Below are 13761 nucleotides of genomic sequence, written 5' to 3'. Positions count from 1 at the left end.
GCAAAACATAGCTTTCCTAATCACTTCTTTTCTCTGGGGCTGTTTCTAAGTGCCATTTATTCCTTACAAAACCATCTGTTAGCTTGTTAAGCACAGGAAGGTGATACCTGCAGACAGCACCTGAAATCAGCCAGCCTGAGCCTCAGTCTAGTGCAACTGCAGTGGGCTGCCTTAAGGCTTCACAGGATTTGCAGGGTGGCAGGTGCAGAGGGGCCAGCTCCTTATCGCAGCAGCTGCCATGGCCAGCAGGCAACAATCTGAGCAAAGGTACTGCCAAAGGTTCTTTCTTCTTCCTGGAAGAGAGATTTGCAAAAACAGACTTAAGCCTGGTGTGTCCCCCACTGATTGCTGTCAAATGAAGACGTATGGGAACTTTGCCGTGCAGCACTTATGTGTACATTCATCCTGTTGCCGCCACATGGCCGAGACTTGAGGTCTTAATCACCATCAAAAGTAATAGCTAAGCTTTCCTTTCTAAGGAAAAAAAAAAAAACAAACACCTAATCAGGTTAGAAGGTAGTATGTAAATAGTTATCTGGGAAGTATGTTAATGCTAGAATAGTTTATAGTAATCTGGTATAACTCCTACTTGCAAAGTAACTTTACAAAAAACGTGGAGAGTTTTTGGAAATTCCTCCACTATGTTTGTTGAACAATTGAAATTTATTCCTAAGAGAAATGTCACTGGAGACCAGCAGCACTGTGGTATTGGCCTGACAGGCAAATACACAGATGTATAGTACAATTGCAGGGAAGCGATTTGCTGTGTTATCAGGTTTCAATTTTTTTTTAATTTGACTACCCCATGTATCTGTGAAGTATCACTGCAGCAGTACAGTTGCAAATTAGACTAACCAAGGGTATTAAGGAACCTGGTCAGGTTTGTCACTGGGATTTCCTGGCTGTCAGCCCTAAAATTCAACAATTTGACAACACATCAAGCCTGAAAAACATCTAGCTTCAACAGCAGAATATTTTGCATTGCTAGTAGTGCCATTGTGTGCATTAAGCTCAATTCTGCATGAGTGAGTAAACCCCAAGAAACTAGGGAAATAGTTGGGATCACTGTTGACACTGAACTGTGTGTTAATAGCAGCAAGCTGCATTGTAGTTCATTACTTTCAAGTGAGTTCTAGTACATCCCTGTGAGTGGCTGTGTGAACACAGTAGCTTGAGTCTATGCATGTTGCAATTGCAGTCTATTTTAGAATATAGACACAGTCACTGTCTTCTGACTGTGTAGATCTATGAAATTACTAATAATGATTTTTTGCTTCTTAGGAGAGTCGGGTTGCGAGGACTTGAAAAAAAAAGTGGAAATGGGAATTAGCCAATATTGACAGAAATGGTATAATAATCCATATTTAAATTGAGAGTAATTTAAATTTAAATCAGTATCAATTCCCCTAGTAAAAGCCCTCTCAATATGTAGAGCCCTGCCTATTAAAAAATCCTCCCCTCAAATAAAGAGTTGGCTTTTCATATACCTGATCATGTAAATTAATCATACTTGATTGTCCCTAAAAATCCTTAGTCAGCTCTTTTAGCCAAATGATCCTCTCTGGTAATGGGAGCTCTGTGGTGAAATTGATAGAGTTTGGCTATTGATTTCCATTAGATCCATTTTACTAATGCTGAGTCTTTGATGTATACTCAGTCCTAAGGACATACAAAAACCTGAGTTTGAAAACTTCCAGGCAGAATGCTCAGTTCCAGTAAATCACACATTTTGTGACAGGGTGGGATAGCTGGAGATTAAACACACTTCCTCCCAAGTTGTGTTTAATAGTGAAGTTCAATCTATTTAATAATTTAGGGATTAAATAGTAGCATTATAAGAAGAGAAGAAAACATAAGGAGAAAGTCATCCCATCACGCAGCATTTTGACAGGATTAAAGGCTCAGAGCAAAAAGAGGAAATAAATGTGTTGAGAAATAAATATATGCTTTGTTAGCTCAGTAGGTTCTGTGTACATCAGGCTTTGGGCAGCAGTGCTCGGGGTATGCAGAGGTGGGATGTTCACCCTTTTGTTACTTGTGCCAGTATTAAGCTTTCATTTGGATTCATTGTCTACTGGGGCTTCCCTAGGAGAGCACTGTCCAGTGAATGAAATTCTCAGCTGACTACCTTTCATTTTTTTCAGTGCTGTTACAGCTTAATCTCTTCTCTTCATGAGTTACTACCAGATGTGGACTGCTGGGCTTGCCTCTTGCCCAGTGTCATTTCACACATCTGGGAATGCTGCGGTTTGGAGAATGACAAGTTGCACTTTTTTCTTCCAGTTTCGCCTGGTGGTAAAGACAGCACTGAAGCTGCTGCTGGTGTTTGTGGAGTACACAGAATCCAATGCACCGCTTTTGATCCAGGCAGTGTCTACTGTGGATGAAAAGAGAGGTGAGTAGTCTTACCAGGGGTTCCAACATCCCAGCACCACTGAAATTGAGGTAGCATTTCATCACCACTTTCAGTGGTTCTAGAGTTGCTGTCATTGATGCCTGCTTTGTCCAACATACCCTTCATTTCTTAAGAGCATTTTTTAAGTATTCGTAATATCTAAGGTTGTTTGAAGAATTAATTTTAATGGGAAAGTGAAGAGTGAAAACTGAGGAACTTGATTGCCTCCTGGGGTGCCAGTCCTTGCCCTTTCCCTGCACCCACATGCTAAGTAAAGCCCCTCCGTATCTTCCGGCCTCAGAGACTCCTTTGGGCAAAACCGTCTTTCCACTTCCTTCTGGGAAGCAGCAGTCTGATTTAGAAGAGAAAATGATATCTAATCAGTGTAATCCCTTTGAAGAGAAAGACGAGGTCAGTAATAGTACAGGCTTTATAGTAAAAGCAAAACCATCTGTTCTTACATTAAAATAAAGCCCTTGAGCAGATATTATACTATGAAATCTGTTACCCGTCAGGCTCATGAAAAATACTTGAATATGTATACTGTATTTTTTACAAATACACAGAACAAAAATGGTTCTTTCTTGTTCTTCCCACAAAGCCATCACTAACCTCCTGGGGCATTTTCTTTTGATGCAAAACATTCCTTTGCCTCCAGGAGAGTTTTTGAGGTTAGGAGATCCATTGTTGTGGTCTCAAACATGGAGGTTGAAAGCAAGGTTCCCTCTGTGGAGCAACTGCCTCCATACTGAACTTGTCTAAGAGACTTGATATGGTAAAAGTAAAACAAGAAAGTGTTGGGGGCTGGGGAGAAAGTGGTGCCAGAAATAAGAAAAATGAGCCAGATTTTGTTTTCAGTTATCAAAATGGGTTGAAAAGAAAAAAGCCAAATTATCTTTAATAGCAGGGAAGCAGGCAGAGGCAATTCAAAAGAGTGAATTCTTCAGGTTGGCTTTCTGTTTTGAATTAAAACAAGTAAATTTTACAATGCAATGATATATAATTATATAAATAAATATAATTACAATATTGATGTACTTGTGAGCACTGTGATTCATTTTTTCAGTCATTCTTAGTATTTCATCATCTTTCTGAACTCACTGGTATTCTCAATAAGTTCAAACTGCCCTTTATCTACTAGCATGCTAATAAACTCATTAAAGAAGAAAGGAGGACCCTAAACAAAGTGTTCCCTTCTCTGTCTGTAGAACGGTCTTAGGCAATCATCTACATGCCCCAAAGTAATAAAACAACTTAAGTAATAACACAAGACTTGAAAAAACGAATGCATGTAATTAGATGAGTGTATGTTAAGAATATAATGAGAGGTTTTTCAGGAATTATCATACCTGTGCTTTGGTAGATTATTTCATGAACTCTTGCAAATACCTTAGCCCAAATACTCAGATTTTCCTTCTTCCTATTTTTTAAAAATTATTTTCATTAAGGAGTTGTACTTAGCTCCTTAAGAGATTATCTTTCTGGTTTTATATTTAGTTCTCTTTTTAGATCACCAACATAATAGAGTCACAGAATCATTTTGGTTGGAAAATACTTTTAAGATCATTGAGTCAAACCATTAACACAGGATTGCCAAGTTCACCACTACACCATGTCCCTTACTGCTACATCTGCATGTCTTTTAAATACCTCTGGAGACAGTGAAGACAGAAGTCCACCACTTCCCTGGGCAGCCTGTTCCAAAACCTGACAACCCTTTTGGTGAAAAAAATTCTTCCTAATATCTAATTTAAACCTCCCTTGATGCAACTTGGGGAAATTTCCTCTCATCTGGTCTCTTGTTAACTGGGAAAAGAGGACAACCCCCACCTGGCTATAGTCTCCTTTCAGGAGTTGTAGAGAGGTAATGTTCCCCTGAGCCTCCTTTTTTCCAGGCTAAAAGAACCTCAGCTCCTTCAGCCACTCCTCATAAAGCTTGTGCTCCAGACCCTTCACCAGCTTTGTTGCCTTTCTCTGGACACACTTCAGCACTTCAATGTCCTTCTTGCAGTGAGGGGCCCAAAACCAAACACAGGACTCAAGATGAAGCTTCACCAGTGCCAAGTACAGAGACAATGACTTCCCTGGTGCTGTTGGCCACACTATTCCTGATCCAGGCCAGGATGCCATTGGCCTTCTTGGTCACCTGGGCGTATGCTGGCTCATGTTCAGCCACTGCTGACCAGCACTCCCAGGTCCTTTCCTGACAGGCTGCCTTCCAGCTCTGCCCCCAGTGCTGCATGGAGCAGTTGTGACCCAAGTACTAGGACGCTGCTGATCTTCATACAATTGGCCTCGTCCCATTGATCCTCCTTATCCAGATCCCTCTGTAGAAATTTGTTGCCTTCAGCAGATCAACTCTGCTGTCTAACTTGGTGTCACCTGCAAACTGACTGAGGGTGCCCTCCGTCCCCCCATCCAGGTCATTGATAATAATATTAAACAGGAGTGGCCCCAACACTGAGCCCTGGGGAACCCTAAAAGTGATCATCTGCCAGCTGAACTGAACTCTGGGAACTCCTGCTCTCTAGGCCAATCATCCAGTCAGTTTTCTACCCAGTGAGCAGTACACCCACCCAAGCCATGAGCAGCCAGTTTCTCCAAAAGAATGCTGTGGAAGACAGTGTCAAAGCCCTTCACTTTTAGATGTGGATGTGCTGTGTTTTAATTTATAATTTTAAATTAGTGGCTTATAAATGAGAAGTACCCACTTTTAATGACTGGTGAAACAAAACAGAAAAAAAGAAAAAAGCAATATGCCTTTTCTTGAACTGTTGTCATAAATCTTGCAGGTATGTAATTAAGTTCAGCACTGCTTTGATAAAAGTTCAATGTTTCATGTACATACAAGGTGATGAGATATGACATAATTCTTCAACATGTGTACCACACATGATTAACTTAGAGAACCCCATATTAACTCAGTCTGGTTTCAAAGCCATCCCATCTGTGGTTTATATGTGTGAATACATCCATATGCAAACTGAAATACAGAGATCCACAGTACTGGCTTTACTCTGAAGTACAAGCAGACCATAAATGAATAACTGCATGGCCCTCATCATGTAGGAATTAGCTTCTACTTGCACTTCCATTTAGCTCCTCCCTTCTCCCACGCTTTCTTGTTTCAGAACTCCAGAGGAATTTGGTCTCTTTTCAGTTTAAGCATACCAAACCGCAAAGGCTCCAGGAAGTGGAGCTGGCATTGCACTCTGCTGTCTAGGGCTTCTTTATCACAATCATATTTTAGGACGGAGATTAAAGCCAAATGGCCCTCATTATCAGCTCTCTGCTTTTCCTGCAATTTCATTCATAGTTATATTCCACTAAATTAACGCATGTACTGCAGGTACAATGGAAAGATGTAAGTTCATATATAAATAGCCAAAAGTACACTTCCAAAAGTATCACTGCCTTTCCCGCCTGTAGCTGCTGGTGGCAGTTCTCATGCAGAATTCTGCCCTTGTGCAAGATATTTCATGCTTTATACAAACTGTACAGATGTTTTGTAGTTGTGGTGTCAAAGTTTTGTGTATGACATGAACAAAAGCATTAAAATAAATATGTAAAAACATTTAAAGAGCAAACTGAAAAAAGACTGGGACAATGGGCAATGTTATTCAGAAAATAGACTATATTAATTTAATAGCAGCTTGATTGTTGCATCGTTCCTTGTCTATACACCATGCATGGTTACTTGTAATCTACAAGTAACATCAGAGCTGAGGCTACAGCCTCCCTGTCAGAATACATGTGATAAAGAGCTCTTCCTAGTGGCAAGGCTCTAAAGGGCAGTGATGCAGTTCTCATTTTACCCATTAGAAGGCAGGAGAACACACAAAACTCAATCGCTGCTGTTTCACTTCACTGAGCCTTTTTCATCAATCCCATCGATTTTGCCACAAGTCCTGCATAAAAGTCATAACCTTATGGAAACATCCCCATCTGCTTCCAGAAAAATCACTTGGATGCTATATCATCATTCTTCTAAATCATCATTTTTCTGCATCAGGATCTGGTGAAGGAGGAAATTTACCTATTCCCTAAATAGAATCAAGAGGAGGCTGTACTGTCAATGGCTTTGGCAGAGCTACTCCAATGTGTACAAGATGAAACCTTTCTTTTCAAATGCAATTTTCCTCTTTATGATCTTAATCTGAACAGGTCTCTTTTCATTTTAAGTGTGCTGGACTGCACAGGCTCTGGAAGGGGGGGGATGAGCTGGATCTGCCCATGTCCCATGCTGTATGGATCATAGGTTGGAAACTGTAGATTCTCATTATATATATTCAAGAATATTAACCCAAGGACAGCAAAGCAGTAAGCTCATGTTGCAACTTCCACAGCAGAATTGCTTTATTCTGGTGGGTAGTACATGGCCTTTCAGCTATTTCCATGTTCACTTCTTGGCTGTTCAGATTGAGATCATAATGGGGGAAATAGCATTTGAAAGAAAGGTTTTCTGGTACAAATTGGAATAATTCTGTCAAAGTCGTTGATAGTATTGCCTCCTCTTGACTGTAGTTAGGGAATAGATGAAGAATTTGGAATTTAAGTCTAGATTTTGGAAGTTTAGTAGCAGAAGCATAAAGAAAGTATTTGAAAGATAGATGAGGTGTTACAGGGCTGTCTTACTAGTAAGTGTTCCCATCAACAATTTTTTTTTAAATTGTATTCTGAAATAAAATAGCAGTGTTACTAGAAGAGAATTATATATCATCTTTGCATGAAAACAGCAAGGTGACAATGAAATTTTTATTTTATGATAATGAAGAATTACTGAGACACTCAGGGAAAACAAAAAACACATGGATGCTGCCTAAAAAACAAACTAGGATTGTTCCAATAAGAGTAGAACCTGCATGCAATAACAAAGGACTCTCACTAAATAATTCAGTGGATTAAATAAGTATGTTTTCATGTTGTTACCAACTCACTGTTTTTCCAAATGGCATTATTGTGAGTCAGACTTGCATGGTTTCTCCATTTTGTTTCTCTTTCCTATTTCCTTCCATTTTTCATTTTTTCACTGAAAACCACAGGAAAACATTTTTGTAGTGAGAATATCATTCCTGCTGATCATATATCATTTGCAAGCCAAGTGAATTTGTTCCACATGACTTTTGAATATATACTGCACAAAATGTCTGGCAATATAGAGAATCTGGTAAAGAGGTGTCTAGCGTATTTTCATTACAGACATGTATTTGAATTAGTATTTAATTAGTAATGCATAGAGATACATCTTGAGAGCTGAGAGTGAATCCCCCTTCTCCTTTGATTTTGCTTAGGATAAAAAAGCCCTGGCTCAGTAGTAAAGATCAGAGACAGAGGGGGAAGTAAAAAAAGAAGTATTGCTGTCTGCATATTCACTTTTAGACAGGTTTTTCCACACACTGCACTGCCATTACCTTGAAAATGCAGATCATTGGTTAGCAGAGATTTTATGTCTGTGTAGCAGGGCACATATATAATATCATCTGTAATAATCAAGGGCTGTTACAGGGTTATACAGAGTTTAGGCCTTGGGGTGACTGATCAGTCAGCAACAGGTAGCTGTGATGGCACATCTGCATTTTGCTGCCTGATTATACTCAAAACTCTCACCATTTGTATAGTGGTCAGGGGATTTGGACTGTTGGAATACTCTGCATGTTTCTTTTTGAAATTGAAATAATGTCGCAGTTATGTTTGTGCAGTTGGATTGAGTACATCTCTAGTCTAAGGGTTAGCTCTTTGCTTAGTCCTCACCTTTAACTTTACACTTCATTGCAGTCCTTTATTATTTATTTCAGTTTTCCTAGATAAAATTTGCTAAATACAGCCATCTTGCCATTCAGTCAAATGAGATGGGACAGTTTTACGACGTTCCTTCCACACAAGAGGCTGAGTCTGGGTGGTGTGTTGCTTGCCTCATGTTTTTAGCACAATTCACAAAGCCCATTAGGGTTTAGGTATCAGAGAAATATGCAAATTCAAAACAATATGCAAATCAAGCAAATAACTAAAAGAAAAAATTTTCACCTTTCTTAGTGGAAAATGAGAGCATCACATCTGAAATTTCTGTAGGTAGGTTTCCTATTAAAGTATTTTGAGAAAGAGCCACAGCAAAAATGCTTTCTCTTCATTGATCATTTCTCTTATCCAAGACACATAGCCTGTAATTTGAGCAAACTGTTTCTCTGCCACAATGTTTTAACCTGACTTACCTTAGTGCAGTACAACTCAGGAATAGCTCCAGAAATAGGAGCAGCAGGCACACTGAAAGCACAGCATGTAGGTCTCTGCTGAAGATTTATCAAAACCTAGATGAACCTATGATAGGCTGGGTAAAATTCCTATCACCTGATTTTTAGAATTTTGGTCTCAGTCACACTGTGCTAGCAAAGCTTCATTCGTCATCAAGGGAGAGAAGCTGGTACCTTTGGAGAAAGTCCACTGCCGTATTTTATATCCCTGCAATAGGCTGGACTGAAGTTTTAACTGTCGACATTAACTTCACTCTCAGGTGAGCAGGAGAGACTGTAGACAAAGCTGGATCTTTCTGCTTGAGCTTTCACCTGGCCACATATTCCAAATTTGTGCTACTTCTTGGATAAGTAGAAGCTTTTTATGTAACTCTCCATTTTGATGACTGTAACCAATGGTTTCTGCTTTTCCTCTAGGAGCCAAGCCATGGTCCAACATCATGGAGATACTGGAGGAGAAGGATGGGGTTGACACAGAACTACTGGTTTATGCAATGACCTTGGTTAACAAGGTTTGTTTCCTTTGTTAGCATGACTGGTGGAGATAAGATTAGTGTTTTCTATTGTATAATGAACTTCCCTGTTGAGAGTATATGACGGAAGAGACCTGTCACAGAGGAGTTGCAGAACAAGCTGTAATCAATCAGTGCTCTCCTGTTACTTGTGCTGCAGCCACCCAGAGGCAGCAGCCGGGAGCAGAATTGTTATTTTGGTGGATGTTGTGTGGAATTGTGGTCTGACGTGGCTCCTCTCCCAGCGCTGACAGTGCAGTGCTAAAGGAAAAGGTGACAAACTAACTCGACGGACCATCCAAGGGGAGAAGGAAAGCAAGCACTGGTGAAAAGATCACATGCTCACAAAAGCCTATGTTGCGCAGTTTTCATATCGTTTTTGTGGGTTTTTCGCTGCAATATAAATATGATGAATTTAACAGGTCTGAGTGCTAGGCAGAGTGCTTCTGCTTAAAAAAGATTACATTTTTTCTTATTTCCTTATATTTTCTGGTGATAGGATTTGCAAGTGATAGTTCTGCAGTAAAGTCAAATATTTTCTGAAATACTGACTTCTGCTGTTGGGAGAGAGAAAATGGAAAGTCCTTGAAAGTTAGGAATTTGTTAGTGTAAATTCCTTAAAAACCAGCATCTAGTCATAGACAAATGAGGGGGTACTAAATTTAAAGATAATTTTTTTAAAAAGAACACAGAAAGCCAGCATAATCTTGGCAAACAAAATAATTGTGTGGTTTATGGTTATACTTAATAAGGCAGAGTATTAGAAAATACTATTACTCATTGTATTCACTTGAAGATGCTGAATTTGTTTGTGTGGGTTACATACCAAGCTGCCAGATTATTGGGCTCTTGGCTACATGATTGGAATTGTGGGTTGCTTTTTTCTTGGGTTTTTGCTTGTATTTTTTTTTTATAAATGATTTCTTAATGGCAGATATTTTCCAGCAAATATGTCTGAGACAGACTAACCTCTCCTGTAGATATTACTGTTCTTACTGTACTTATGCTTAGAGTCACCCTTGCTTCTATTTCTGCAGTAGTAAGGTTCCTCTTAAGTTTAAAAGACCACCTTACCTTACTGCTGTACTCTTTCTGAAAAGCATCATCTGTTATAGATGCTTCTGTCTGTACCTGCTATTAAAGCCAAGGTGACCAGTCATTAATGTCTCTTCGTTACACCTTGTTTTAGGTACTGATTCCACTTTCTGATAGTTCTCGTCATCGTTTGCGCAGTTGTAACCTACCTGGTGTTTGACTTCCTCTAAGATTTTCCCTGCTGACACTTATTATCCTTTAAGTCTGAGTTTTTCAGTACATTTAAAGCTATTTTTAGGAGGAAGTAATTCTTTAAAAACATACAAAAAAAAAAAGCACGTCGCAGTCAAAGGAGCAAGGCAGTTATGAAGATCAAGGAAGAGTGGAATCCCACAAATCCACACTTATAATTATGATCTGGCTTATGGGCAGCTTTATGGTGTTTTTAATGGGATATTTTTCATGATTATAGGGAAAACAGTAAGCAGCATGTAACAGTTATAATTTTTTCTCCCACAGAGAATACAAAGACAACTCAGAAGGTTCCAGCTTCTCTAGACAAGGAAATGTCAAAGTTTTCAGTGAGGGCAGAGTCTCCATGAAGGATTTGTCTTATGAAAGCATGCTTGTACTCTTTTTTTCTTTCTCCACATATCCATTTACAGACTGTTTTCCTTCCTGCTCCAGAACAGAAAACATATCTGCCCAGACATAAGAATTGCTCCAGTCCTTTCTTCCTCTCCCTCTCTTTTATTGATGCTTAACCAATTTAGTTATGCCAATATTTTATTAAGCCTCTTTTAATTTGTCAGGGCTTAGGCATTAATGAATCTCTTAAATGAGAGTGATCCCAGTGTAGACGCTTCTGGTGATGCACAGCTCCAGTATAAATTTTGTGATCTTCCTTGGAGAAGTTAGAAATTGAATTTGGTATGCTTTAGGCTCTGAAAATGGATCTATGTAATGACAAACTATCCAAAGGAAAAATATTTTATTTCTATATTTGGGAGTTCAGTTGCCCAGTTCTGGTCAACAACATGCAGTGAAAATCTGATTTACAGTGCTGTGTGATTTTAAATTATAACAACCAGTAAAAGGCTGCTGACAGCAGCAGTTGCCTGTAAATACTACCTTATGCTGCTGTTTTTCCAGTCTACATCTTGCCTTACATTGGATTTTTAAAAAGCTATACTTGAAGGGGGGTGATCTGCACATCAACATTGAGATAATTTCCTGTAATTTTTGGAAGTAAATGCTCAGGAGATCTGACTGTTCCTCCACCATCTTGCAGGTAAAATATCACATCCTACTGTGCATGAAGGCAGAATAGTTGCTGTCCATGTCATTTGGAACTGAAAGCCTCATAATTGAACACTTTTTTATTATAATATTTCAACATCCAAGTTAAAGTTCTACTGAATGCTCAGTGTGAGAACTGCATTTTGTGAATCCTTAGACTTTTACTCAATTCTAGGTGTCAGTTTAGGAATGAACAAAATAAATGTGGTATCTGTTCTCATCACTGTTCAGGATGTTTTAGTTTCATAGTTTTCAGTGGGTTCTAAACAGAGGCTTAAATGATGTTCTGGAGGGAGACAACATAATTAAAGCCTGAACATACAGCCTTAATACTTAATTGCTCTTTGTGCTAGGAATTCCTGTTGTGGTGTATTTCACTAGTCAATAATCCTGTAATGACTGAAGAAAAAAACGTTGCTGTGTTGTGTTTAGTTAGGGGAAAAAAAAAATGTATGTTGCTGATGCACATATTTCAGTGTCTTACATCACAGGAAAGAGGTGCTTTAACAAGACAGCAATGTCAGCTGCCCATTTTCCTCTCATTACTCATGTAATCCAGAGCTATTTCTCTGAATGTAAAGCTTCCTGGTGTAGGGAGGCAGCCCAGAGGGGCTGCTGTTCAGAGCCACCTTGGAAAAGATGGGCTACAGAAAAACAGTTCATCCCATCCGAGGCATGAGAAGATGTAACTCTCCTTGGAGAGGGCCTGGATTTTGCATCTCTTTCCCTTGATCTTTCTCTCCTCTACTGGGAATATAGATAAATTACTTAGCTAATTGAATGGGAGAGAGGAAACTTCTTCAGAGTAAACTTCTCTCTAGTGAGCTAATCCAGAAAAACTGTGTTGCTTCCAGCCGGTGCTCTCAGGTATTTTGCAGCAACAGCTCTGCACACAGACTGGTAACTGTGGTGAGGGATGTGTTGCCCTGCTGGTAAGTGGCACAGTGTGTTCAGTAGTTTCTGTTCAACTTGTGCAGGATTAAACTAGTTTTTCTGCATCATGCATAAGGAGCACTAAAAAATCAGCACAAACTCACTAGAAATGAGTTGCAAGCTGGAATAGGAATTAAGGAGTCGGTGTACCTTTAATAGGACTTCAATCTGAGCGGGAGGAGATGATTCACTATCTCTGTAATACAAACCAATTTGTGCTCAGGGAAGATGACTGCGGCTGTAGGTGTGGAGGACAATAGGCACATGGTGCAGGATATTTCCTGCTATCCTGACATCACATAGCTGTGCACTGGACTTTTTCTTCTTAAGGCTAAACTTACAGGAATCAGTAGGAACTGAGCTTTACTCTTTTTAGCTAAATGTTTTGGGGTTTTTTCTCCCTCATTGCTTTTATCCCTGATTAACATTCTCTGCTCTTTAAGTCTGTTCTTGAATGCAGCCAGAAAGAATCCAACTGTGTATTTTAAAGACCTACATTTTCCATACTTTTTGGTATAAAATACCAACATTGATTTGTTTTTCCAATTATTCATTTTTCTACACAGTGCAGAGAGTTGTTTGTTAAAAGCTGTGTCACTTGTTATTTATTTTCTGTTGGTGTCTATAATCCCACATCATGGGTTTTACTTTATTTAAATCGTACATAGCACCACTTGCCACCCGCTTTTAAAATCCTTTGTTTAACTCTTTTCAAAACAAACAGATTTAAATGTTTTTTCCTTTGATTCTTAGACACTGTCAGGACTGCCAGATCAAGACTCTTTCTACGATGTGGTGGACTGTCTGGAAGAGCTAGGCATTGAAGCTATTTCACAGAGACACTTGAACAAGAAAGGAACAGACTTGGACTTAGTTGAGCAATTTAACATTTATGAGGTAACATAACATGCCCTGTTTTATGCATCTTTCAGCTTGTGCAAACTTCAAAGCTGAGAGGAGGGGGGAAATGTAACCTAGGTGAAATTTGGTTATCTCTCCTATTTTAAAAGAAAAACATCTGGTTGCTGTAAGTAGTAAACACATTTGTATATGTGACCTGCTATGGCACATAGCTGCCTTTAATGCAAAGGCATTTTATGTTAAAGCTGGGGCATAGTCCAAGGCAAACCAGCACATTTACTAGCCTCCTTTCTGCAACTGCTAGTTGCACATGCTGAAGCAAGTAGAAGTTCTTCCCATGTGCAAAAGTATTCAGCGTGTCAAAAAGGTTCGGCTGAGCTCAACATCACAAATACCATTTGTTCTACAACTGAATGTCCAGCAAGTCCCTGTTCAAGAGTTTACACTGGACCAGATCCTATGCAGTTTGCAGCAATGG

The 13761-nt window shown here is 39.3% G+C and overlaps 1 protein-coding gene across 14 annotated transcripts in view; it reads left to right on the top strand.

Moving 5' to 3' along the window:
- FHOD3 (formin homology 2 domain containing 3) overlaps positions 1–13761 on the top strand; it is a 377738-nt gene that overhangs the window by 251851 nt on the left and 112126 nt on the right. For all 14 annotated transcript variants that reach the window (XM_005527828.3, XM_088051905.1, XM_088051887.1 and 11 more), the window contains 3 exons: positions 2284–2395; positions 9061–9155; positions 13176–13319. In XM_005527828.3, the coding sequence (XP_005527885.2) occupies positions 2284–2395; positions 9061–9155; positions 13176–13319 (351 nt within the window). The remainder of the gene's footprint in view (positions 1–2283; positions 2396–9060; positions 9156–13175; positions 13320–13761) is intronic.

Source organism: Pseudopodoces humilis, chromosome 1 (assembly GCF_049639895.1).
Source record: "Pseudopodoces humilis isolate 2021_Gansu_Grassland_sample_001 chromosome 1, ASM4963989v1, whole genome shotgun sequence".
In the NCBI taxonomy this organism is placed as follows: domain Eukaryota; kingdom Metazoa; phylum Chordata; class Aves; order Passeriformes; family Paridae; genus Pseudopodoces; species Pseudopodoces humilis.
Note: the sequence above shows the minus strand (reverse complement) of the source record. Positions and strands in the feature narration are given on the sequence as shown.